At 31.0% G+C, this 22008-nt stretch overlaps 3 protein-coding genes across 3 annotated transcripts; 1 reads left to right on the top strand and 2 right to left on the bottom strand.

Moving 5' to 3' along the window:
- Positions 1-93: 93 nt before the first annotated feature.
- Positions 94-10306, bottom strand: LOC110667436 (cyclin-C1-2). Its single transcript, XM_021828269.2, has 9 exons — positions 10171-10306; positions 9967-10073; positions 9129-9168; positions 8540-8584; positions 7595-7713; positions 7369-7483; positions 2642-2692; positions 925-1072; positions 94-571 (listed from the first exon to the last, which is right to left on the bottom strand). The coding sequence occupies exons 1-9, from the start codon at positions 10200-10202 to the stop codon at positions 467-469; spliced, it is 762 nt and encodes a 253-aa protein (XP_021683961.2). The 5' UTR covers positions 10203-10306; the 3' UTR covers positions 94-466.
- A 5321-nt stretch (positions 10307-15627) lies between these two features.
- Positions 15628-17779, bottom strand: LOC110667433 (chaperone protein dnaJ 20, chloroplastic). The gene is made up of 2 exons (XM_021828266.2): positions 17218-17779; positions 15628-15968 (listed from the first exon to the last, which is right to left on the bottom strand). Exons 1-2 carry the CDS (start codon positions 17701-17703, stop codon positions 15840-15842), a joined length of 615 nt encoding a protein of 204 aa, XP_021683958.1. The 5' UTR covers positions 17704-17779; the 3' UTR covers positions 15628-15839.
- Positions 17495-18851, top strand: LOC110667434 (uncharacterized). Its single transcript, XM_021828267.2, has 3 exons — positions 17495-17601; positions 18108-18334; positions 18439-18851. Exons 2-3 carry the CDS (start codon positions 18237-18239, stop codon positions 18701-18703), a joined length of 363 nt encoding a protein of 120 aa, XP_021683959.1. The 5' UTR covers positions 17495-17601; positions 18108-18236; the 3' UTR covers positions 18704-18851.
- Positions 18852-22008: the final 3157 nt, after the last annotated feature.

The raw sequence follows: 22008 nt of genomic DNA, 5'->3' as shown, positions 1-22008 counted from the left end.
AAGCATAAACTTGCTTATATTGATGACTGCTTGATATTATTGCTGCATGAAGCATAACAGTACCAAAATAAAAAATAGGTGGAAACAAACAAATATGATAAATATGTTATCTTCAAGTCTAGAATTATAAGTTTACAATGTTATCATCTGACTCTCCGAAAACTAGTCAGAGCTAGCGAGCTCCATCGATGCGAGCTTGCTACACTAGCTATCAGTTTTCAATCTCTCAGTGAAAACAATGCCATAATTCTTATGCTTAAACATGGGTGTAAACGGACGAGTACAGTACTTGAACCTTAGCAATCCTGCAAAAGATGTCTACTGCCTCCACACAGCCATCCTAACAAATTTCTTTCAAAAGAGCAAGCAGGTTTACTCTGGTTGAAGATTTCTCTTGGATCGATCCCATGCCTTGTTTATATTGGATTAAATGTAGGACAGGATTATTTCCAAGTGACCAAAGTATTTAGGGCTTCAATGCTAGTTTGCTGAAGGCAGTGTTAAATCTATCATCTGTGATCAGTCTCTGGCCTTCATAGAAATCTAGTATCTCCATTGAAATATTTTTCACCTGCCAAATTAGATGTGATTGTGTGTTAATTATAAGAAATAGAACTCTCGCTATCAGCTTAGTGGGGCTTCAAGATCAGAATTACTGCTCATGTTTTTCTACAAGCAATTCCAAGACACCATATGATTAATTGTGCATCTCACAACAGTTTACATATGCACCATTCATTCGGATAATCAGATAATTCCCATATCCAACATCATTCTAGAACATGGTGCATCAACATTAGTGTTTTAAACTTTTAATTCAAACTTTTCTTTCTGACCAAACTGCCAACCACTAGTTTCAATGTAGATATGACCATAACAAGATGGAACCAAAGAAGAAGAGAGACAAGTATAAGATAGACTCACCACATTCATATCAACACGAAGCTCCTCAAACCATGCTGTTATATCCTTGTCTTTATGCACACTAGCAATGTATATGCAAGCTAAAGCAATTAGATGTGGAGGGTGTATAAGAATTAGGTCCATCTTGCAGGTGTCATTTACAAGTCCCCTGTAGATGTCAGCATATCTATGTTATTTTAAATCAATCAAGATACAAATTATGACAAATTTTATAATAACAATATTTGTACAAATCAACAGCTAGCATTACGGTAGGATGTACCCACAAGGAGAGAAAAGGTTAATCAGCTAAAAAGGTTAAACTCAGAAATCATGAAGCTATTTGATAATTTTCAAACATTTGGACAATAAGTTGAGCAAAAGAAAAAGAAAGGGAACGCTAGAATTACAGGATCTTTCTCCTTTTCACAAGGAATCCGTTTCAAAAATTAGAAGGCTTGTAACTGTTTGTTATCAAAGAAAGGGCATCTTTCTTATTCGGGTTTCCCAAAATGTTTTCACAACTTAAATGCGGTTGCCATCAAATGATTCTGTTGTTTTAAAAAACTATGTAGCAAGATATAATTTTTGCCACTCTTTTTGCATCAAAAGAAAATCTTGTGTGCCACAGAATGAATGTAATATGATGTGGCTTTTTTCACATGGGTTTTCACATGAGCTTTTCTTTTTTCCGGTTCCACAGAATTCTGCAATTCAAATATCAATTGCATAAAACATGCACAAGCTCGGAGAATCAATCAATCAATGACAAAAGCTAGAAGGAACAAGCTTTGTAAGCCTTCTAAACAAATGATGGTGATACAAGAACGTTTGCAAATGGTGTGAAACTAAATTCTAGATGCTCATTAGAAAAAAAAAATTGTAAATTATTTAATATCTGCTCATAATTTGAATACTCGATTTGCATGAATTTGAGATTCCAACTTGAAGCACTGAAGTATGAACCAATGGCAAGGACAGTATGGAGATTTAAGGCACAATGAGACTGAAAAAATTATCTAAAACCTACCAAACTTCATGTTGCTCAACAAGGATGCACTTTTGGGCTATAGGAGATGGTATTCATATTTCATTGTTCCACCGCCTATTTTTCTCCATGGAGATTACGAGTTTTAAAGTGAACCAAACCATAGTTCTCTACCTCGGCTACTTGAATCATCTGCCTACTATTGCAGTTTTAACAATACATAACATGATTTTGCACTGCAGTTAACAACCTTTTCTTTTAAAAAATACCTGCTACACATTGCTTCAAATATTGAAACCTCCATAGCCAAGACCTAAACCTAAAACTAGCTCCCAGACACTAATGTCATGGATCTAATAATTACCATGGGTGTAAGTTGAACATTTAAACTTGCTTCTAACTCACAAGCCTTACCTTAACATAAATATTACGCTATTTTTTTACTCTGACTCTATTCTATCAATGTTTACTTCTGAAAAAAAAAACCCAATGATTTGAGTAGACTACATGAGGATGTTTAAACCATCCAGTTAGCTTGATACATAAATTCACTATGGAATCCAATTGACAAATATGAAAGGAAAAATATCTCCAGCAGCTCTTTATAAAAGAATTAGTTAATATAGGAATTACATACAATCAAATAAATAAACATGTAACTAAAAAAATTGAATAAGAATGGAATGTGTCCCTCCCTAGCTCCAGCAATAACTTCAAAAAGTTAAAAGATTGTACATGTTGGATGCTTACCAAGAAAATTGAATCATATTGATGTCATTAATGCCAGCATCCTGCAACAACCTGTAAAGGCCAAGACAAACAGGAGAAGGTTTCTGCTAAATAAGATATTTCATTGAGAATAAAGATATTGTGAGGACCAACCAGAATAAAAAGCCAGAAAAAAGAACTTTGTTAGCACCAATGAGACTAAGGTAGTTTAGAATTATTGAAATTTTGTACTAAGCCATTTGTGTAATTTGTTTTCCGTATGAAGACACTAAAGGTCACTCAGAGGAGATTCAGTAATCAATCATTTTCAGTATCCTTGCTGAGATCTAGAAAAAAATACCACTAAAGGTCATGTATCAACTAGCTGTTCAAAAAAAATGAGACTTAAATAGGAATTGAAGGTGCCACGGAGGACAGGGCAACAGAATCCTTAAGGTTAACAAACCCCCCCCCCCCCCCCCTCCTTTTCTTAATCATGCTACAGTTTGAGGTTTGGCACCAGCATGTTGCCACTGGAACAAAAGATCTCTATTCCCAACCTAGGTTGAGTTAGATTTTGTTATGATTGAAATAATAAAACAAATCATAGCAATTCAGTAGACACCTTTCCTCTTTACTTTTCCTCAAACAACATGGTTTTTGGTTTGGTTCAATTAGTACTCTCTAAAAAATTCAGTTTTTGGTTATTGTTTCAATTAGGCAAAAAATTCAACCAAAATAACCAGAATTTTACTGATTTTCTACAATTAGTTTGATGGATTTTTTATTTTTATTTTTTTAAAGTGTTAGACTCATTATAACTCCGCCTAAGTAGCTTACGCTTAGCCGGTCCCAAACCCGGATAAAGGAGGAGGGTTGCGATAGGTGACAACCAGCGTAAAAATTTCGTCATACCTTATGATATGTATTCAAATGATATAAACGTAGGGGCGTCCTCTACTCACGACGCGCTACATCGAAGCCCGGGTGTAGTGAGAAATATGCAAGGGTGTAGCGCGTTCACCGATAGCGATGCGCCATGCCGGCGCCCCGGTGTGGTGTTAAGTGAGCAAGGGTTCCCACATCATGGACGGGTGTGGGTAAAGAAGTTAGTCCATAGGACAGATAGTAGAACAGATAGTGGAACAGAACCCAAGATAGACATAAAAAACAATAGAAGATATCATAAAAGGAGACTAATTAAGAAGGAGCAGGATAGGAGGAGGATCAGGGTTGGTACTTGGAATGTTGGATCACTTACAGGAAAATTAATGGAGCTTGTGGATACCTTGGAAAGGAGAAGGGTGAATATTACTTGCATTCAGGAGACTAAATGGGTAGGAGATAAAAGTAAAGAAGTGGGTAATTCAGGGTACAAACTGTGATTTACCGGAAAGGAGAGAAACAAGAACGGAGTGGGCATAATCATAGACAGGACATTGAAAGACGCAGTAATAGCTGTGAGAAGAGTAGGAGATAGAATTATACTAGTAAAGCTAGTACTAGAAGGAGAAACAATAAATATAGTTAATGCTTATGCCCCACAAATAGGACTAGACAGTGGGAGTAAACAAAGGTTTTGGGAAGATATGGATGATTTAATGCAAAGCATACCGAATGAAGGGAATATTTTCATTGGTGGAGATTTGAATGGACGTGTAGGAAGTGATAGACAAGGTTATGAGAATGTTCATGGAGGTTTTGGTTTTGGCAGTCGAAATGAGGAGGGAAAAAGTAATCATGGATTTTGCTATGGCATACGACCTAGTATTAGCAAATACCTACTTTATAAAAAGAGAGTCACATTTAGTGACTTTCAAAAGTGGGCAACATAGAAGTCAAATCGACTTCCTCTTAACCAGGAAGACAAATAGGCTCTATGCAAGGATTGCAAGGTCATTCCAGGAGAGGCTTTAACAAGTCAACATCGGTTGGTGGTCTTGGATGTCAAGTTTAGGAACAATTCAAGTAAAGCCAGAAGAAATAGTGTAGCTCGAACAAAGTGGTGAGAGTTCAAAGGAGTAAAGCAAGTGAAGTTCAAAAATGAGCTTCTCGGGTCCGAAGTATGGAAGCTGGATATGGAGGCCAATGATATGTGAATACAGATGGCATCAAAGATTAGAAAAGTAGCTAGAAAAGTACTTGGAGAATCTAAAGTACATGGACCACCCTCAAAAGAGAGATGGTGGTGGAATGAGGAAGTACAAAAGGCAGTGAAGAGAAAAAGGGAATGGTATAAGAAATTACCTAAATGTGATAATAATGAGGCATATGAACAGTACAAGATAGCAAAGAAAGAGGCAAAAAAGGCAATTAGTCAAGCAAGAGCACAGGCCCTTGAAAAGTTATATGAGAAACTTGGAACTAAAGAAGGGGAGAAAGATATTTATAGATTAGCAAGGAGGAGAGAGAAAATGTCAAGATCTGAATCAAGTTAGGTGCATTAAGGATAAAGAAAGAAAAATGTTGGTGAAAGATGAGGACATTAAAGAAAGATGGAGAAATTATTTTAATGATCTCTTTAATAATAGTCAAAATGGTAATAGCGTGAATATAGACTATAGAACAATAGAAAAAAATGTGAATTATACTAGAAGGATTAGATCTTTAGAAGTAAAGGAAGCACTTAAGAGAATGAAAATAGGTAAAGCCTATGGACCTGATGAAATACCAATTGAAGTGTGGAAGTGTTTGGGAGATATGGGAGTGGCATGGTTAACTAAATTATTTAATAAGATTCTAAACTCAAAGAAAGTGTCTGATGAATGGAGGAGAAGTATTTTAGTACCTATTTTTAAAAATAAGGGAGACATACAGAGTCGCTCAAACTATAGGGGAATTAAACTCATGAGCCATACTATGAAGTTGTAGGAGAGAGTTGTGGAGCATCGACTACGTCATGATACTTCTATCTCTCTCAATCAATTTGGTTTCATGCCCGGTCGTTCAACTATGGAAGCGATCTTTCTTATTAGAAGCTTGATGGAGAAATATAGAGATGTGAAGAAAGATCTACACATGGTTTTTATTGATTTGGAGAAGGCTTATGATAGTGTTCCAAGAGATTTCTTATGGAATGTGTTAGAACAAAAGAAGGTATCTATTAGGTACATACAAGTATTGAAAGATATGTATGAAGGAGCAACTACTATTGTGCGCACAGTGGGAGGGGACACAAGAGATTTTCCGATCTCAATTGGATTACACCAAGGATCAGCCATAAGCCCTTACCTTTTTACATTAGTTTTAGATGAATTGACGAAACATATATAAGAGAGTATTCCTTGGTGCATGTTGTTTGCGGATGATATTGTTCTGATAGATGAGACACGAGAAGGAGACAACAGAAAACTAGAGCTTTGGAGAAGTACTTTAGAGTCAAAGGGTTTTAAGTTAAGTAGAATGAAGACAAAATACATGCATTGCAAGTTCAGTGAAGGCCAAACTGGTGATAGGGAAGTAGTTAGTTTGAATGGAGTGGTACTATCCCAAAGTAATCACTTTAAATATCTAGGCTCAGTCCTTCAAGTAGATGGGGGATGTAAGGAGGATATTAGTCATAGGATTAAAGCCGGATGGTTGAAGTGGAGACGTGCCACAGGAGTTTTATGTGATCGTAAAATTCCCAATAAGTTGAAAGGAAAATTTTACCGTACAGCCATACGACCGGCTATGTTATATGGTAGTGAGTGTTGGGCACTGAAAGAGTCGTATGCGTCTAAGATAAGAATTGCAGAGATGAGAATGTTAAGGTAAATGAGTGGCCATACTAGACTAGATAAAGTCCGTAATGAGAGTATTAGAGAAAACGTAGGAGTGGTGTCAATTGAAGATAAGTTGAGAGAAGAGAGATTGAGATGATTTGGTCATGTGAAGCGTAGACATACGGAGGCTCCAGTTAGACAAGTAGAGCACATTAGGTTAGAGGATAAAAAGAAAAAAATGGGTAGACCTAAATTGACTTGGAGGAGAGTAGTACAACATGACCTAAAAGCATTACACATTTCTGAGGATTTAACCCAAAATCGTTTAGAGTGGAGAAAGCGAATCCATATAGCCAACCCCAAATCTCTGGGATAAAGGCTTAGTTGAGTTGAGTTGAGTTAGATTAGACTCATTATGAATTTAGACTTCAGTTAATTATGGTTTATTTTATCATCGGACGTATTAGTATGCCTACATTACATGTTTATTTTTACCAGAGCACACTGCACTAGTTTTTTATTTTTTTCCTGATACACTTTTCTGGTTATTCCGAGATGCTGGTAACTATCCTCTAATTTGTATTTCTGTTCTTCCCTATATTAATAAAATCTTCTTCTTTTGTTTAGAGAAATTGCATAACCAACTCACCAACTATAAGACCAGAATATGTTAAAATTTTAAAGCTTAACAGCAACAAATATGAATAGAAATAAAAGAAAGGAGGTTGCAGGATTGAAACCCAGACCACCTATATTGAAAGGCAAGCACTCGACCATAGGCTACTAACCAAATGCACCAGGTCACACTATGATATTTCACTTGTTTGCACTTTTTATCGTCAATTTCACAATTACATGTGAAATGAAAAATCTTCCTTCATCTTTAAAATACACCATTTACGTCCCCTCACTCCCCACCCCCCCAACAAAAATACACACACAAAAATAGAATAAAGTAAAATAAAAGTTGTATCAATCATGGAAGACAACCCAACAATTAAAACCAAACCATAAGATGCAGAGCAAAAATGGTAAAGATAAAACAAAAATAAAAACTATACTTACTGAGACAATGAACGATAAGGATGGAAGACAACCAGGTAATAGTTAAGAGCTTCCAAAATCTTCATTTCCATCTCCAGTATGTCTTTGATTTCATACCTGTACTTTTCATCAGCATCTATGGGGCAGAAGGTGACTGTCAGCACATTTTGCACTAAACAGAAGGCCAACAACCAAACTATAATGAAAGTTGAATAATTGATGCATTAAGGCATTAATAACTGCTTACAGAATTTTTTTATGTAAAAAACAAGAAGTCTGGCCTGAACAGTGCTTTCTTCAGCTTTTGCTGCCAAGTACAAGCAGGTTGGAGCTACTAGTCGCGGATCATATTCTGACATACTCTTTCTGATAGCACAAAAAGAAATCAAGACTAGTGAGTGATATTACATTTGGCATTAGCATGACAAGTAATCCCTATAGAAGCATTGAGATGCCCAATGATTTAAAAAACACATTATGATTGGTGACTGCAACTTGGAATAAATGGTTGGAAATTAAAAGAATATAAGAAAGAAGGACATTGATACTTGGATAAAGCTTCCCAGGACACTGCTATGATGCCCAAAGCTTCCAGCATTATATACAGTAAAACTTTATACACTTATTTTTATTTGAAGCAAAAAGGTCAGACAAAAATTGCACATTAAGTGATTGTAAATATGATTGAATTAGTTACAAACAATAACTAAAATTTGTCTCAAAATACACTTTATCCCCAATCATTTCAAAATTAGAAAATTTCGACCTACTACCATCAGTCATAAGTACAAGAATTTGACCAACTAATGTGTTTTAAAATATAAAATTTAGGGACTAAAGTGCAATTAAAGTTTAAACTTTAGAGATAAAGTATAATTTAGTTGAAAATTTCAAGGACTAAAATGTAGTAATTGATAATTTTATAATCGATGACTAAGTGTTGAGCCATTAACAAACCTCAATGAGTAAGCTTGCTAATTTTGAACTAATAGTGGCCAAAATGTATATTATAGAAAACCTCAGAGGGTTTTCTTAAAGATTTTAGAGAACTTAGATGTTAGATCATTAAAAGAAAAAGAGCACACGCAAATGTGCTTTATCAAATTTATATAGAGTTCAAAGTAAAGCATAATTCTTTAGCTTCTAGTTTCTGACTATACTTTTCTCACCCCATCAGAAATCATCCAAGTACCTGGTATATACACGTCTCATGTATGTAACTGCAGTGGCCACAACCCTGAAAGCTTAATCAATACATTAGAGAGGGTATTAATAAATCGCTGCCACCTCACAAACGAACAAAGGACGCAAAATAAATTTTGTAAGTAACATTAGATATATAATTCAGATAAAGTGGCAATTTGCCCCCTGAACTTGTCATCGAAGGGAAAATATCCAAAATTAACTTTGCAGGCAAATTAGCCTGTAAGTTTTATTTTAACGGCAATTAAATCTGACTGAATTGAACTCATGTATTTGAGATTTTAGTCAGATTTTGGGACTTAATTGCTCCTAAAAATAAAACTTACGAGCTGATTTACCCACAAAGTTAATTTTAGTATGATAGCCCCTTGATGACTCATTTAAAGGGAAAATTGCTACTTTTCAAGTTCCAAATGTAGAAGCAAAGAAAAAAAAAAGGACAAGGAAATCCATATATCCAACACCAATGAGATTGAATTGAAGTTAAGTTTAATCCCATATTTACAAACTAATTTGGCAATGATAAATTTCAAGAAAAATAAAAAATGTATTAAAAGATGAGAGGTATAAGATCATACCTTTGCCTAACTTTAACATGATGAGCCAATTTGCATATGTCTGACAAAAAGAAACAGAAAACAAAGGGAATTGATGGAGAAAGAAAATAAATAAAATTGAAAAATGCAATAATGAAGAATGCACACCAAATTATTAGCATAGTAATGCGCATTTACGTAAGCACCTCAGATGAGTTCATTGTCATTTTCAGGTGAAACAGTTATACAAGTTCAATTCTTTAAAAGGGAAATATGAGTTTAAGAACCTTTATTCACCAACACATAGGAGACCAAAACCACATAAAAACTGGTTTATAGTGTACGAGACCTTATGCAAATTCACATGCGTGAATATTTAATGAACTACAAGTACTTGTATGACAAACTTTCATTGAAAAATGTTATTTATTTATCATTAATCTGGTTTTACCATCAAGTAACTGCAGAACACATAAGTAGTAACAACTAAGCTTAAAAAAATAAATAGCAGCTTTCATTCAAACATGCTCAAATTTTATGAATTTCTTGAAATATTTTTTATGCTTTCAAATATACAGTAAACACTAGACTAATTAGCAATTACCCGATACAACTACATAACCCCAGAAAATAACTGCAAATTATAAAATTTACTCAAGAAAAAACGAAAACCCAGACAAAAGAAAAGGCAACAAGCCTGTAAGAAACAGTATGAAGAGGAAGAAAAATAGTATAAAGATCACAATTCAGCATCAACCACATGATATAAATAAAAAAGCAAAAACTCAGATGAGAGAATTTCATAAAAATCCCATATTCAGACAAAAAGTAATTTCTTGAATGGAAGCAAACGAAACGATAAAATTGAATAAGATCATACAATTGGCCATATGCATCTTAATAAGCTTGAAATCTTCAAGAGTTACGCCCTTGTCTTTGTCCAGCGGCTGCAGCACATCTACCTCTTCCGGGTCCAAAAGCTGCTTGCTGCACACACGATACCAAAAAAAAAAAAAAGTAAATAAACATCAGATGAAACAAACAAAAATAGAAACCAAAAGATCATATTAAAAAAAAAAAATACTAGTGAGAAGAAGTCCAGAAATTGGCTGCCATTCTTGGGAGAGAGGTGAAGCTGTGCGAGTGTCCTCCTTCGGGTGTTGAAAGTTAATTAGTTTCTTCGTTTCGGAGATTGTCACTTCTCGTTCAGAATCCGGCCCCCGGCCCATATTGTTGACCCCTGATAAATTATGGGCCACATCAGACAGCTCATCTATCATCTCAGCAGTTCCTGTTGATAAATTTGGGCCTTATAGAATGCCTAGCCCATCAATTAAATCCGGCCCATTATACATTTATTCAATTAAAAAACTTCTTTTAAAAAATAAAAAATATTTTTTAAAGAATGTTATTTTAATTATTAATTAAAATTATTTTATTATCAAACATTAATTTAGTTTTAAAATAATTTTTAATATTTTAATTAATATAATTATTAATAATGATTTTTTTAATAGCAATTTCAATAATGATATCAAATGGACATTAAAATAGTACAATTAATAATATATCAACTCATATTTTTCATCACATTTTTCTTTTATATTCTTAATTTTTTTAAAAATTATATTGAATAATTCATATTTTAATAAACTTAAGGTTATATTCAATGTTTTGCCCATACAAGTAAAAAAAAAAAATTACTTTCTTGAAGTATTAATCACCACAATTAAATTTAAAGTAATAGATTAGAAAATAAACTCAACTATCTCTTACATTAACCATACCTAAAACTTAATAATTTGAAGTTTATTTATATTATCATATTTTTAATTATTTAAGGTGTTTAAGTTAGGTTCTATACCTAATCTTCTAGAAAATCTAGAAGAAATGCTCCTAAAATAGTCATTCAACTAATGAATTTGTAGATAAATTCTTCATAGGTTCAAAGAATTGGTGTCCCATCCTTTTCTTTGCCATGTATTAATCAACTGAATTTACCTATCTAATTGCAATATTAAAATTATAAAGTTTTGAATTTAAATTTTATTTTATTTTTTAAATTGAGTATCCATTAATAAGAATTATAAGTTAAATACAAAATAATCCTTTTAGAAGAAAAAAAAAAACTAAAATTTTTCTGTTCAGCAATGATCAAATAGAGGTAAATAATTTTTTGAATAGTAACTGGTCTTTTTTTTTCTATAGACGATAAATAAATCTTTTGTAATACTATTATTTTGAAAACTTGTTATTTCTATGATATACAAAAGAGATTATACAACCAAATATCAATAGAGAAATATGTCACACTATTTCTTGATAAAAGATTATTACCAGCACCTGAAGATTTATAAAGTTTCTAACTAAAAGAATTTAACGATCATGTTGCATTTTGAACTGCCAATTAACTTATTTAAATACTTAAAAAAAATCTTTTAAGAAAGAGAAAATAAGACTTTATTAAGGGAGAGAATATGACCTCAATTTTAAGAGAGAATTTTAAATCAATTTTCAATAGATATAAATTTGAAAAAAAAAATATGTATTTATTCTACTTGAATATAGATTTAAGAGATTATTAAAAAAATAAAAGATAAATAAAAAAAATTAATAATAATCAAGGTTATTAAAGGAAGCTTTTGCAATTTTCAAATTGAGAGGTTCATGCTTCGGTTTTTTTTAGAAAAATTTGTCACGATCTAAAGTGATAGTTACAATTTTTAAAAGCTTTTGGACCCCAAAGCACAACGTAGGCATAACTTTAGGGCCATGTAATGCAAAGATGCAACTAAAAATAAAAAATAGGCATAACCCTTCTCCCTTTATGCATGTGGCTAGTCATCTACAAATTAATTAAAAAAAATAATAACTTGTTTAATAATTATCTGCTTAAATTTCATTAATGTTGAGTCAATGTCAGAAATAAAGCAAGCATCCTTTGCATAATTTCTTGCTTGATGAGAATTTGATTAACCAAATTATTATATAATAATCTTTTTATTAAATTTTTAATCAAATAGGTTGAATAACTAATTGTGTATACCAATATAGGCATCACATGATTGCAACGTTAAGGGGTCACTTGCAATTAATTTCTATTCTAAAAAATTTAAGCTAGGTATAGCTTAGAAGACAAAAACAAATGAATAAAAAAAGTTTGTCTTATATATATATATTTCCACAAATCATTAATGCTATGCTTTGGAAGAGGAGAAAATGGAGAAAAAAAAAAAAAAGAAAAGTGGGACAATAAAAGAGAAGAGAAATTGAAGGGAGAGAAAATGCTTATATGGAATTCACCAAATCTTTTCTCCCTAATTTAGGGTGAAAATAAGGTAAAAGTGATTAAAATATCAAATTATTTTTTGTAATTAATTATTTTATTGAGAAAAATAATAGTATTATAATAATTTAAATGATGTATTCAAAGAGTATTTATCTTGATTATTTACTTTTGATTTTTAACTTAATTAAAATTTATTTTTAATTTATAAATTAATTTAAAAATAAATAATTAATTATGTGATAAAACTACTTAAAATTAGTTTTAAACCGTTTAAATATTTAGTTAAAAGATATTTAAAAGGAATTTAATTTATCAAAATAACAAAAAATGATATATAATTGAGTAATGTGGTTATATACTCTTATGACTTTTAACTTATTTTAAGTAATTTTTTAATTTATAAGTTAAATCAAATACTAATTTATTTATAATTTTTTATTTACATATTGATTTGATAGATTTTTAAATCAAATCAAACAGCCTCTTAATATAAATTTGATTTTATATGGAAACAAATTTAATAAATATTATATTCAATATTTATAATGAAATTTATTCAAAATCAATTAAAATTTATATAATATAAACACGAATTATGATTTAAAGGTTATTAAATTCATTTTTATATAATATTATGTATAATAATACACTTAATTTACTTTTAAAAATTAATACATTTCATTATTTTTTTTTTTTTAGAAAAAAATAAAGAGAGAATTAATTTCTCTATCCTCACTCTCCGTAACACCATTATATTTATTTGAAAAGTTTAATTTAATTTATTTTTAATTTTTTTATCTAATTTAGCTAAAAAATTTTAATTTAAACTCAATTTAGTATAAAAATCAAGAAAATCAAGAAATTGAGTTTCTTATTTTTGGATTTAAATCAAGAAATCAATAAATTTAGTCTCAAAATTAAAAAAAATTAAACTTCTTGATTTTTATTTAAATCAAATTTAGTCTCAAAATTAAGAAACTAAACTTTTTTATTTAAATAAAAAAATTTCTCAAAATTAAGAAACTAAACTTCTTAATTTTTTATTTAAATAAAAAAATTTAGTCCATAAATTTTAATTTTTAACTTAAATTAAACTTAAATTAAAAATTTTAAACTAATTTAGATAAAAAATTAAAAATTAACTAAATTAAACTTCCCCAATTGCCGCTCTTTTTTTCCTCCTTTAGCTTTTTTTTTCTTTTTAAACACAAAAAGAAAAGGGAAACTTGAAGGTTTACTTTATAAAATATAAAGGAAATTAAACAAATATAGCAACATTTTATTTATTTATAGAAACTCAATGCCCATACAGCCTTTAGACTGTTACAAATCCAATGTCACCAATCATGTATAATACATTTATTTATTTGCATGATTGAATGAAATTCTTATCCTCCTTTTAAGATTAAAAAAAAAAAATGCTCAATAGTCAACACACTGAATCGTTTCCCTAATTAATGGTTTTCTTTTTTCGACCTAACAAAACGGAAATGACGGTGAGGTTGATGGGAAGTGGAAAGCAATGCTTCCTCATCTACAGACAAATGAACCCTTCTCTAACCTCTATGTGGAACTAGGTTTATAGCCTAATTAAGTTGTTTAATAACGAAAATGAAGTATCATGTCTGAACTTAAGAGAAAAACCTCTTCATATGGTGTTTTACAGTTCATAGTTACGTGGGGGTCTGCTCCTGATGGGGCATAACAGTGTCAAAATCAATAATTATGAGTCAAATTAATCGTTAAGTTAGATCATTTCAAAAGAGGTGTGTGTCTGTCCCATCTTTTACGCTAAGCAATTAGTTTATTGCTGGAATAAACGGATAAGAAGAAAGTAACGACTAACCCGTCTACGAGTAACACATGGAGATGCGTTAACAATTGATCGATATGCGGACAAAGCAAGCAAAGCCTATAGAGTTAGGTCTATACTGTAATGGGCTAGAGAGCCATGAGGCTCGAGCATGATTGCACCAGAAAAGCATGTGCTCCAAAGTTTCGTCCTCCTAGCGACAGATAGGACAGCAAGAACGGGTAGGGAGGGATACCCCTACTGACCTGATTGCTTCTTGCAGGAATTACATTGTGGAGAGCCTGTCAAATAAACATTTTGATATTTGGTTGCACTGGGAGACTCCACACACCTTTCCACACTTGGTCTTGAATCTGGGTGGAAAGAAGCAGTCTGAAATCTAACTCACGAGTGGCTTTAAGGTTAGTCTAGTTGGAGAAACTCCATGTCAAGAATTCTTTAAGAAAACACTCTTATGGGAGTTTCTGTCATTGGAGAATTGGCCAGAACCTTGACTACAGTTGGAACCCCTTGTTCATTCGCAATAGTTGCCACCTTCTCTTGATCAGTCAAGTAAAGAAGTGCGGTGGCACACATTTGTACCTTCAGCAAACCAGTTTCCTTTAACAACTTCAATAGCAGAGGTACACTGCCTTCTTCCAATATGATTTGCTTGTTTCGACCATTATCTTGGCCTCTGGGCAAACTGGCAAGTTGATTAGTTGCTTCAATTTTTTAGGTAATGGTTGGATATGAATAGAAGTGATAAAGGAAGAAGAATCATAAATTTCATATGGTAGATCCCTTGACTGTAGAAGGAGGGGAGATGAGGGACTATGGGTATGAAACAGACAAAGTGGCATCAAAATAAATGAACTAAATAAAATAATGTCTTAATATTCAATTTCACCTGTTTAATTTAATTTATTTTAACTTTTTATTTAAATTAACATAAAACTTTTAATTTAAATTCATCAATTTAATCTAAAAATAAGAAAATAAATGAATTAAACTTCTTAATTTGTTTGTCTAAATCGAAAATTTTAATTTTTAAATTAAATTAAACTTCAAATTAAAATTTTTAAATTAATTTAGATAAAAAGTTAAAAATAAACTCCTTTGAACATTCCTGATAAATATAACGGTGAAATTAAATATTTAATCATAAAATAATTGTGCTAATCTAATTTGGAAGGTTCAATTTGAGCAATATTGTTGCCTGTACATAGGCCGATGTGTTAAATTCAACTTTATGCCTATTTTCTTTGGTGATCACATAGGTATCCTGACATTGAATAATTACATGCAAGTTCATTCAGTTAAGAATCGACATATCACTAGCATATTACTAACATAACGATGAGTCGTATCAAATAATATGTCGGATCTTATTGCAAAATAAAATTTCATAATTTTTAATTGAGTATATAAACTATTTTAGATATCCTGATATATATATATATATGAGAATTTTCCCTCGTTCACCTAAAAGGCAAAATTAGACAAGAAAGGTAAGCATATACGCTAATGAAAAGAGTGATTAAGCACACAAGAAAATCTAGATGGGGTCATCCAGTGCCCACTTAAATTTAGGGAAAGGATCTTTTCTGTTGGTGTTGTATTAACGAAGGTAGAATCTTAAATTCTGTTTCACGATCACTCGTTAAGGGCACTAACTTCTTTGCCTCCGCATTTTAGCTCCCCAGCTTATACTCCCCATATCTCTGTATTTACTCATCCTTATTAGCTCTGTAAGCTGCGACTGCCATATCTGTGTCCAATCATCTGTGTCATCCAATCCCTGTTCATAGAAAGTGGTAAATCAAGATGAGAAACAAAACTAAAATGCCAACTTATCAAGACATGTGAATGCAAGTGATGGTACATTGTTTTGTGTATATACTTTAGAAAAATCTTGCTCTTAATACTCTGTCTGGATGGGGTGAGGGAAGGGTAATTAATGGGAAGGTAAGAGAGGGTAAGGAGAGAGAAGGGTAAGAAGGGTTACAATAAAAAAAATCTCATGTTTGGAAAGAGGTGAATTAATGGAAAAGGTAAGGAGAGGTAATGTATATTCTTTATGTTTGGAAACAGGTGAAAGAATGGTAAATAATTATTAAAATTATAAAAATACATTTTTTCTATTAGATAAAATTTATTCTTTATTTTTTTTAATATGTAAATTAAGGTCTTTTATTTTTAGTTTAGTAACCTATAATTTACATTTTTATTATCTTTTTATGTCAGACCATAGCATTTACTATTTCAACATTCAACTTAGATATCTATAATATAATACAAATAAGGATTGAATAAAGAATGAATTATTTAGAAAATTAAGGCCTTTTATTTTTAGTTTAGTGACCTATAATTTATATTTTCGATTGCCTTTTTATGTCAGACCATGGCATGTACTATTTCAACATTCAACTTAGATATCTATAAAGTAATACAAAAAATGATTGAATAAAGAATGAATTATTTAGAAAAAAAATTTGACAATTGGAGTATAATAATTGCAGCAAACTATTGAAAGAACGAATGATTTAATAACTGAAATTAAATAGAAAGATAAAACTAACATTTTTTCTGCAAGAATTCAATATCTACGAGAGCAAAGAGATTAGATACGGCCACTTGAGAGATAAAATATTTGTTTGTATTGGTAAACTATGTTTATTTTTAATAGGTATAATTGGATTTTTAATAAAAAATTAAAGACACAATAAGAAAATAAAAAATAAAATAATTTTCATCTCTCACCTTCCCTTGCTTACACCATAATTTGGAGTGTGAGAAAAATTGGGATTTGAAGGGTAAGCCTTACCTTTACTTACCCTTACCCTTCATTAGCTCACCCGTTTTTAAATAGGGTTATAATAATTACTTACCCCTCCTTGCCTTTATTTAGCCTTCCCTCACTCCATTCAAATAGAGCCTAAGGAACTTATTGGTCGTGTTTAATTTTTCTTTCCAATTTCACAGGGAGGGTGGGTTAGTAGAAATCCTGATTTTTAAGGCCAATTTTGAGATTTTGAATAGTATCATACCCGATTGTAACGGGATCGCTTTGTGGTAGAGAGCCTCGTATGCAAGTCTGGGCCTCTGGCCATATCTCTGTCATACATAGCTCTGCTTTTGGCATCAGATAAGGTCTCATAAGCCTCCTGAATCTGAATAAACATTTTAGTGCATTCCTCTGTTCTTCCTGGAGGTGAAACGTCAGGATGGTACTTCCTGGCAAGTTGTTTATAAGCTTTCTTAATCTCTGAGAGAGTTCCATTCTTGGGGATGCCCAACAAATCGTAGAAACTCTCTGTGTTTACACAAACGCTATCAGCAGCTGCGGCCTTAATAGGAGTAGTTCTGATGGATTTGGAATGAGTTTTGAGGGAATAAAAACTTGATTTTGGAAAATGGGTATTGAAGCTAAGGTGAGAAGATGGCTCAAGAAAGGATTTTTTGGTTGAGAGATAGGGTTTTGAGACGGTGTGGAAGCTAGCATAACTTCCAGTAGAGATCATTCCGCTACTCATATTTTTGTGTGTTTCTGTGTTGCTTTCTTGCTTGTTCTGATGTGAAGCCTATATATGGAGGAAGAGGGAAGAGCACCAGGAGAGCCAAGTAAATATACAAAGGAAAAAAAATTATAATTAGACAATCAATTTATTTTTTTAAACAAGTTTGGAAATATATTTTCATGCTATGTTTATTCATTATCCATATTCTTTCCTAGTTTCTGTTTTTAGTAGTTTTCTTAGCTGGTACGTTTAGTTTCTTATTTCTTTCTTAGTCTCCAGAAATGGAGTTGTAGATAGAAAAATTACACAACAAAATAATGTATATATATCATATTCATTATAATTTGTTAATTATGGTGAATTTCACGTAAGTCTTATCATGATTAATGATTATAATTTAATCGTTGTATGTACATCAGTTTCACCGAATAAAAATTCAGTGACAATGGAGATTTTGCATGGTGTTTTCAGAGTTTTAATGGGGTTGCTTGCACTTGCATATTTCAGATAAGTTCTATCATAATTAATTATTATAATTTAATCGTTGTATGTACATGATTTCACCGAATAAAAATTCAGTGACAATGGAGATTTTGCACGGTGTTTTCAGGGTTTCAATGGGGTTGCTTGCACTTGCATATTTCAGGTAAGTCCTATCATAATTTATTATTATAATTTAATCATTGTATGTACATCGATTTCACTAAATAAAAATTCAGTGACAATGGAAATTTTACGTGATATTTTCAGTGTTTCAATGAGGTTGCTTGCACTTGCATACTTCAGCAGGCTTTACTGCAAGTTGTGTAGAAGTTTCAAGAAACAATTCGACTGGCAGTTAGGGGAGTGGCTTCAAGAGGGTCAACCTTTCTTCGAGGATAAATATGTATGGCCCGTTTGCCACGCCTTGTTTTCGGCTCCCTCGGCAAGGGTTCCTGTTTTATGGAGTTCTTTTGCTGCATTTTCTTCTCCATTTTCATCTGGCTCCAATGGCATTGAGCATGGGAGATCTTGACTGAGTGGGTGCTTAAGAGCGCCTAAATTAGTAGTTGTTGTTCTCCTTTACTTGTTGATATTGATCAGCAGTGTCCTTTTATTGGTAAGAACATTTTCGAATTTTTATTTATTTATATATAAAGATTTAATTATAATCATTTATTATATTGAAACTCACGTAGAATTCATCATAATCAATAATTATAATGAAATCATTGTATATATATCGATTTCATTATATAATTTTTCTACATTTTCATGGTTAAGCATTTCCTATGTCTTACTTGTTTAAGTTGTAATGTGAATATGCAGCAGTAAGCATAACCTTATAGCATAATATAATTGTAGATTTGGGAGACTAACTCTTTAATGAAACTTAAAAATAATGACTATATATATATATATTAATTGATTTTTCTAAAGACAATTAAATAATTTATCCATTGGGCTTGATTTTGACAAAAGTTGATATTAATTGACCTTTGATGAAAATAATATAGAAATTAAGTAATTGCTATTGAAAATAGTTGAATTTGAATTTTCTTTATAATAATTTTTTCCTTTTAAAAAAACAACAATTATGGATAATTTTTTGATGGCTATGGTTAATTGACTTGCTTTTGGATTTGGCAAATCTAACGTATCAAGATAAACTTTGTGATTTTTCATAACTAATATCAGGAATAATTTTAAAAATATATCATCCTTACAATTTAGGGCAAACCTTTTATTTTCTTTAAATTAATAACTTTATTATGTTACATTATCTTTTTATTTATTAATGAAATATTAATATAATAATTTTTTTATTTAATTAGGTTTACTACCATATATCAATAGAATAATAATAAAATTTAATGTTTTATAATATTTAAAACTCGAATTAACAATCATTAAATTAAATATTTATATCTAAATTTATAATTTATTATATATACTTTAATTAATTTTATACAATTCTCAATATAAATATTTAATTTAATAATTAATTTACATTAGATACATTCATAATATTTAAATACTCTATAATAAAATTAAATTCAAATTAATAAGGAGAGAGACTCTTATCCTTCAGTTGTTTCATTGGAGAAGAAGGTTCATAGATTTTTATATCATTACAATAATTGAGCGAGATCTTTACTTAATTGAACCCTGGCTATTCTTATCTAATTGTATAAGCTCATGAAGGTTCCAGACTTGCATAGAAGGATATGAGGAGAGCTATCCATTTACTGCATCAAGGTCGGACATAACTCATGCTGATTTGTAATCCACGTGGACATAAAGTTAGATTTTTTATGCATTTTTATTTTAATATTATTTCAATTAATGAATTAAATGCATTTAATTACACTTTCAAAATGTTACGGCATTGGTGATGGATAAATTTAGGACAAGAATAAATTTATGATTTCAAAATTGAGACATTTAATTATTAGTAATAAAAGAAAATATTTTTTCTAAAAAAATAAAATAAAAATATTTTTATTTTATTTTATATTTAAAAATTGTTATCCTTTTTTAAATTTTTATCGATGAACTTTTGACCGTGCTTTCTAAAATGGCAGCAAGATTTCTCGTTTCCTCATAAACTGGGAAGATACTCGAAACTTTCTAAGTCACTGCGAGACTTATTGGACTCCTTTTAGTGAAAGTCCTCGCAAGCAATCACGACCAGGGGCAGAACTACTCCGGAAGCCAGGGGGTTGATAATATTTAACAAATCTTCAGGCTATCACCACCCATAAGCAAAGCTCCCAGAAAAACGACATCAGGCCTCAAAACAACGAAAAGCAGGTCGAAGTTTAGAGATTTGCTGGAAGAGCCAACGGGTAGAGGCTAATCAGCGACTTCGCCTTTTGTGGTCAGGCGACTATTAAGAGTATGTCGGCTATATGACCCGTAAGATGCCCATCCACACGGCATCTCAAGCACCCTCCCAGCAGGGCAATCTTAGAGAAACAACCCAGCCAAGTTCAGGCTGGCGAAGAGCTGTAGACACAAGAAGTAAACCCACAATAACTAGTCACCTCAGAAATTGAAGTCACCTGCCCATAGAAGCAAAATAGCTACAACATACCCTCTTCCTTAAAACACTGACTGCTTCCTCAACAAAAATTATTTCCAGCCAACCTAGTAGTTGGAGAGGGAGCCCATACCCTTGGTCATAGGAAAGTCAGCCTTCCTCTTCCCGGCGTTAGAGGTGACTACTATTCTATTTGAATCAAATAGGCCGAATTGAATCACCTTAACGAGATAATTTAATTTAATTTTTAAAATAATTTAATTTGATTTAATTTTATATTTTAATAATTTAAATTTGATTTGATTTAAAAAATTAATTAAACTAAATTAAATTGAATTATATTATTAATTTTTAAATTAATTTATTTTTATAAAAAAATTTATAAATTATATGTAATTATATATATATATAAATTATTTAATTTTATTGATTAATGATTATTAAATTTAAATTAATGTTAAAATTAGATTAAATAATTTAAAAATTAAATTTAAATTAAAAAATTATTTAAATTTAAAAATTAATTAATTTAAATTAAATCAAAATAAAGTGATTTAATTTAATTTAATTTTTAAAATATAATAATTTAATTAATTTAATTTTATTGATTGATTTGATTTGAAGGCTTTCTTACCTACTACATATTTCGTACACCATAAATATGGACCATTATAAATTTATCTAAGCTTGCTTTGATTTCATCTTTTACTTGACTTTTTTTAATTTAGCCATTATAATGAACCCCAACATGCAGATGCTAAACATTTATTTTACATGTCTTTCTTATATATACAGGTAATTATTGATCTTACTATATCAAGAATTAAAAATCTTTATCAAAATTAATATTTTTTTATCAAATCTAGCATAAATTAATCATCATTATTATCATTATTATTTTTATTATTTAATACTTAAAAATAAAAAACCTGAGATATTCTTAATGTTTGTTTTCTTTTATTCTTCATCTTCCTTGAAATGCACGACTTATTCTTGAATTCAGAGTCTCCCTCTACTCTACTCGATCTGAAACGCCAAATGGTGCTTGCCACCTACCCGATGAAGGAAGCGATGTTCCCACGTCAAGAAAATTTCCAGAAAGAAAAATTTTATTTTTCTTCCTATTAAATAAATAACTTGGTTTTTAATTTTTATAATCCTGCGCATGTCAGAAGGGAGCACCGTCTTCATTCCTTGCTCAATGGTTTTGTTGAACCAAATGAGTAATTAACACTGAACAAATAGTAGTTAAATGCTTCAGATCCAATGAACCAGAGAGGGTTTTTTTCTTTTCTTTT

The sequence above is a fragment of the Hevea brasiliensis genome, chromosome 10 (assembly GCF_030052815.1).
Source record: "Hevea brasiliensis isolate MT/VB/25A 57/8 chromosome 10, ASM3005281v1, whole genome shotgun sequence".
NCBI classification, from domain to species: domain Eukaryota; kingdom Viridiplantae; phylum Streptophyta; class Magnoliopsida; order Malpighiales; family Euphorbiaceae; genus Hevea; species Hevea brasiliensis.
Note: the sequence above shows the minus strand (reverse complement) of the source record. Positions and strands in the feature narration are given on the sequence as shown.

Excerpts from the sequence above, each read along its gene's own strand:
- LOC110667436 (XM_021828269.2), bottom strand. The coding sequence starts at position 10,202 with ATGGCAGCCAATTTCTGGACTTCTTCTCACTA. Across the intron at positions 2,693-7,368 it reads CCTTATCGTTCATTGTCTCA|GTTGTTGCAGGATGCTGGCA; the intron begins GTAAGTATAGTT and ends TGGCCTTTACAG. Across the intron at positions 1,073-2,641 it reads AATATGATTCAATTTTCTTG|GGGACTTGTAAATGACACCT; the intron begins GTAAGCATCCAA and ends TGACATCTACAG.
- LOC110667433 (XM_021828266.2), bottom strand. The coding sequence starts at position 17,703 with ATGAGTAGCGGAATGATCTCTACTGGAAGTTATGCTAGCTTCCACACC. Across the intron at positions 15,969-17,217 it reads AGCGATCCCGTTACAATCGG|GGATTGGATGACACAGATGA; the intron begins GTATGATACTAT and ends TTCTATGAACAG.
- LOC110667434 (XM_021828267.2), top strand. The coding sequence starts at position 18,237 with ATGTACATGATTTCACCGAATAAAAATTCAGTGACAATGGAGATTTTG. Across the intron at positions 18,335-18,438 it reads CTTGCACTTGCATATTTCAG|TGTTTCAATGAGGTTGCTTG; the intron begins GTAAGTCCTATC and ends TGATATTTTCAG.